The following is a 4708-nucleotide window of genomic DNA, read 5'->3' as shown; positions in this document are numbered from 1 at the left end:
TAAATGAAATAAGAATTATATATATATAAAGATATAATATTGTGATGTTTTTGATATTTTATGGAGATATTTTAAGAGTAGTTGATGTTGAGTGTGTAGAAAATGAGGCAGTGAGATGGGAAGTGTGAAAAGAGTGGTCTGTGGCTGTGTTATAAGACACTTGCTAAGCCTATAATGGCCTTTGCATAATGGTATGTGTCCCACAAATCTTGTGGTGCATGTGCTGTTGGAACATCTTAATTTCTTCTGTTGTGTGCATGTGACCACACATACTGGTCTTCCTCCTCTTGGAGTTTTTCTGTACTATAGGCCAAAGGTCAATCATCCCCTCTGTAAGGGACATATTCAGGAACAGTAACCCCATGATCATGGTAATAATCTGGATTATTTCAGATTAAATTTTAGTGTACTGAATTACACTTTTAATCATAAATCTTCTAACTTTTTACTGCATCTAATAATTTTACCTACTTTAGAAGTCGAGATTTAAACAGTTTAAATGTTTTTTTTATCATCTAAAATGTTTTTTAAGAACAAAACATTAAAGTGTATAAACATACGAAGTTTGATGAATAAAATATAAAAAGATAAAATATCAATTTAAAAGACTCTCGGAACAATGAACAATAAATCTGGAAGGATGTATTTCTCATTTTTATAAATGGTTAAATATATTTTTAGTCCCTTAACTTTCAGCGAAAATTGGAATTAATCCCTCTTCAAAACTTCGACCTAATTTAGTCCCCAAACTTTAGACTGTTTGACATATTTTTACTTCAATATTTACTGAAAAATGCGTTTAAAACATCAAATAAAGTTAACAAAATTTGGTTAAAAGGACTAAATTCACACCTTTTTAAAGTTTGGAGACTTAATTAGTCCAAAGTTTTAAAGAGGGACTAATTCCAATTTTTGCTGAAAGTTAAGGGACTAAAAACATATTTAACCCTTTTATAAATTTAATGAATTATTATCTCTACTTCTATTCACGAAATAAAACAATAATCAAAGTTTTTTTATATTATTGGTGTTGCATGGTGTTAACATTCATGATAGGATATTAATTAATATTTAGTTTCATATTTAGCATGTAAATATCTTAACGCAAGGAATGTGATAGAATGTTTCACATTAGGTAGTGATAAAATAAAATTAAACTTTATTTTATAATTTGATTTTGTAAATTTGAGTTAGATTCTAAAATATTTTTTAATAATTTTTTATATATGTATTTTTGATATGAAATTTGATTTAAAAAAGTTATATTGTATGAAATGGTATGAATTTTAAAAGGTTTAATTAAAGCTTAAGAATATAACAAATTTCGTATGCTTATTTTTAATATTTAAAATATATTTTATTTTAAGATATTTTGTTGCTAATTAATTAATTAATGTGATTATTACTTACTCTTTCCTTCTCCCAATTTGTTTTTTTTATAACAAAAAAGTTGAACACGAAGTTACAGAAGATTAAAGAAGAAAAGAATGATAGGAGTAATTTGAATGCGAGAAGATGAAGATAATAATGATTTATTTCACTACAGACAAAATCAACGATGAAAACAAAAAATATTTTAAACATTTATTAGAATTAAATTTTTTACTATAAATTTAATTAAAAACGCGTAAATTTATAAAATACTTAAAGTTTAATTAATTTTTTTAAAAAATAAATTTTATTATAAATATTAATATATTTATGATTAAGCAAAAGGTGTAAAAACTGCTTCACGCATTGTTAATATTTAGCTTATTTTGTTCATCTATATAAAAGTTGGCAAACTAGTGTATTATTTGTTCATCTATATAAACGCGTATTTGAAAATATTAATAGTTTGGAAAAAAAGAAATTGATTGGAAAACCATATAGTCTGACAAAATAATAATAAAAAATAAAATAAAAATTATATTTTTGATTTTGAAACTTTTGATTAAATTGAAACAGTTTTATAATAATTAATCTACGAATTCAGGGTTTTTTTTGGTTGGGTTTTAAGTTTGGGTGTTGCTCCCTCCACCACTCCAAATGCTTATGCACCTTCTCACTATTTTCATTTATTCCAAAAATATTCTACACTTCTTTACGATTATTTTTTATTCTAAAAATATCTTACACCTCTCCACTATCCTCAACCATTTTTCTCTTTCTCTCTGTATTAATGTTGTGATTTAAACTTGTGATATATTACAAAATATAAAATTCAGAGAAAACTTCAATATTACTGCTTTTACCACTTCCATTTTATAAACTTAAAAGTTAAATGCAAATATAAAATAATAAACATAATAATATTAATAGTAAATAATATATTATTATTATATACTAACAACGAAAGAACTAAATAAATTTCAAATCTTTAACCAATAACATTTTGTAAATCAAAGTATGAACTATGACAAATTATGGGCCTAGGCCCAATAGAAAATTAATTGGCTTAGTATATATATTACGGATATTTCTTGGCATGCTGTAAACATTTCTACCAGTACCTCTTTTTAAACTGTTATTTTCTCTTGAAGCTAGCTCAACAAAAGAGCTAGCTCATCACAAGTGCATCCAAACACATTTTGGTTCTTCTTGTCTGAGGGTTTTCTGAGAACTTTGTCTTCAGTTGCAGTGACCCATTTAACATAGGCATGGAGGATTGAGCCTTTGTAGTGAGCTTTACTGTTCTTGTTGCAGTTTTGGCGTCGGATGGTTGCATTCCACCGGTTCTTGATATCATTCTCAGTCCTACCACTCAATCTCTTTGCAATCTTTGACCATTTTCTTCCAAATTCTTGGTGCCCTTTGATCAAAATCATGTCTTCCTCCAAGCTCCATGATCCTTTCTGCACAATTATTTTCCAGATAAATTCAAATCACATCTTTTATATATATTGAGAGAAAGAGACAAATAATATTGAATTAAAAAACTTGTCAAAAGTAGACTAAGATATCAAGTTCGAAAAATCAGCAAAAGATTAATTGGTATGTATGAAAGAGTTACACAATTATGTTATCACATGCGTAAATAGAATGCAAAAAATGTTTACATGAATTTTCTTAAAAAATAATTTTCAACTTGAATTCGCATAAACGCAATTTTAATTGCTTGAAATTTTCATTTTTCATATTTTTGACAGCAAGTTTGTGTTTTATTTATTACATGGCAATAAAAAGCCATAAGTGGTTGAAGAAAAATGGAAGGAGGATAATTGGATTAAAAAAGAAAATAGATCTAATACGATTAAAAAAAATATACTATTTCTTAGAATTTTTTTATAAAAATTTATAAAAAAAGTCTCAAAAAGTATGAAAAAGTGATATTAGAATAATTTTATAAAATTACGTTTAACTTTACTCTTTCATCCCATTAATATTGATACACAGAAAATTAAGTAAATGTAAGAAATAAGAATTGAAAGAGAAAAACCCTAATGTTTGGCTGAAGATGGTTTTTCCATCTTTCTCGACATTGCTTCCCAATTCTGCCATGTAGTGATCTCGCAATTTGTGTCCATTTCTTGGGTCCGAATTGACTCACCAATTCCATAAGAGCTCTACAAAACCACAAATTCAGTTCAATTAAATATTTTTCAATGAATTTTTTTCATAAACTAAAATCGATAAATACAAATCTGTTATACTAAATTTTTTTTTATTTGAGAAAAAACCATTTTTTTTTGTAATAAGAAAAAGAAAAACCAAAATGAAAGAAAACGACAAAGAAAGAGATACCTATCTTCTTCAGGAGTCCATTGCCCTTTGATTATGTTATGATTAGCAATGTTGGTATCATTTTTGAGCTTTGCATTTTGATTATTGTCCCAGTGAAATTCACTCATCATCTCTAATTCACAGTTATTAAAGAGAGAAAAAGATAATGGTGATGATTTGGAACATGAAGCTTGAGATGGATGAGCCGACATGGTTTTCTGTGAAAATTTACATATGACTGTGTGTTTTTGGTTGCCATGCAAAGCATCCATGACAGTTTTGTTTGGTTCCAACGTCACAGAATGGTGACAGTGATCATTAGCAAAGCCTCCATAGAAAGGGGTGGTAACAGGGTTGGAATGAGCCTCCATCATAGAGGTAGGGTTGCAAACAGACATGTTCATGTTCATGTTCATGTTGTGGCATTGAAAAAGGTTGAAGGTGTTGGTGTGGTGAAACATGATGATGATGACAAGGACTCAGAATCTTTGAGTGAAACAAGGTTTGAATTTGTTGCTGCAAGTGAAACTCTACGTAAGTGAATATATATAGAGAACAACAAACAGAACTAGGTTTGATGATGATGATTTTCTTAACAATATTGTAACTAAGGATGCAGATGCCAACAAAAAGGAATGAATCATAATCAATTCCTGGTTTTATGTTTTGAAAGAGGACAAATTAATCAAACTCAAATAAACTCTTTTAACTGCATGTTTTTGTCTCTTCTATATGCAAATTAAAACTGGGGCTAAATATATTTTTTTTTCTCCAAACAGTTTTCAAGAATTTTGTTTTATTTTTAAACTAAATATATCTTTATTTTGTTCTTTCATAAAATGGATACAATGTAAAATATCTATTTCATTAAATTGTATATGGAAATTATATTATACTGTGGAAGTTCTTTGGTAGTATGATAAATACTCCACATATATACCGTTTGGTGTGTAAATAATGTTTTATATGATTGCGTAAAATATATATGAACAAAATACTTACATAT

At 27.4% G+C, this 4708-nt stretch overlaps 1 protein-coding gene across 1 annotated transcript; it reads right to left on the bottom strand.

The window, feature by feature from the left end:
• Window positions 1-2394: 2394 nt before the first annotated feature.
• Window positions 2395-4209, bottom strand: LOC108345252 (transcription factor MYB115). The gene is made up of 3 exons (XM_017583838.1): window positions 3724-4209; window positions 3419-3545; window positions 2395-2834 (listed from the first exon to the last, which is right to left on the bottom strand). The coding sequence occupies exons 1-3, from the start codon at window positions 4161-4163 to the stop codon at window positions 2523-2525; spliced, it is 879 nt and encodes a 292-aa protein (XP_017439327.1). The 5' UTR covers window positions 4164-4209; the 3' UTR covers window positions 2395-2522.
• Window positions 4210-4708: the final 499 nt, after the last annotated feature.

The sequence above is a fragment of the Vigna angularis genome, chromosome 8 (genome assembly GCF_016808095.1).
Source record: "Vigna angularis cultivar LongXiaoDou No.4 chromosome 8, ASM1680809v1, whole genome shotgun sequence".
Classification (NCBI taxonomy): Eukaryota; Viridiplantae; Streptophyta; class Magnoliopsida; order Fabales; family Fabaceae; genus Vigna; species Vigna angularis.
Note: the sequence above shows the minus strand (reverse complement) of the source record. Positions and strands in the feature narration are given on the sequence as shown.

What these genes read in the sequence shown, in the direction of transcription:
- LOC108345252 (XM_017583838.1), bottom strand. Translation starts at nt 4,163, where the DNA reads ATGTTTCACCACACCAACACCTTCAACCTTTTTCAATGCCACAACATG. An exon ending in TGGACTCCTGAAGAAGATAG is followed by an intron (nt 3,546 to 3,723) that starts GTATCTCTTTCT and finishes GTGGTTTTGTAG; the next exon opens with AGCTCTTATGGAATTGGTGA. An exon ending in ATCTTCAGCCAAACATTAGG is followed by an intron (nt 2,835 to 3,418) that starts GTTTTTCTCTTT and finishes ATAATTGTGCAG; the next exon opens with AAAGGATCATGGAGCTTGGA.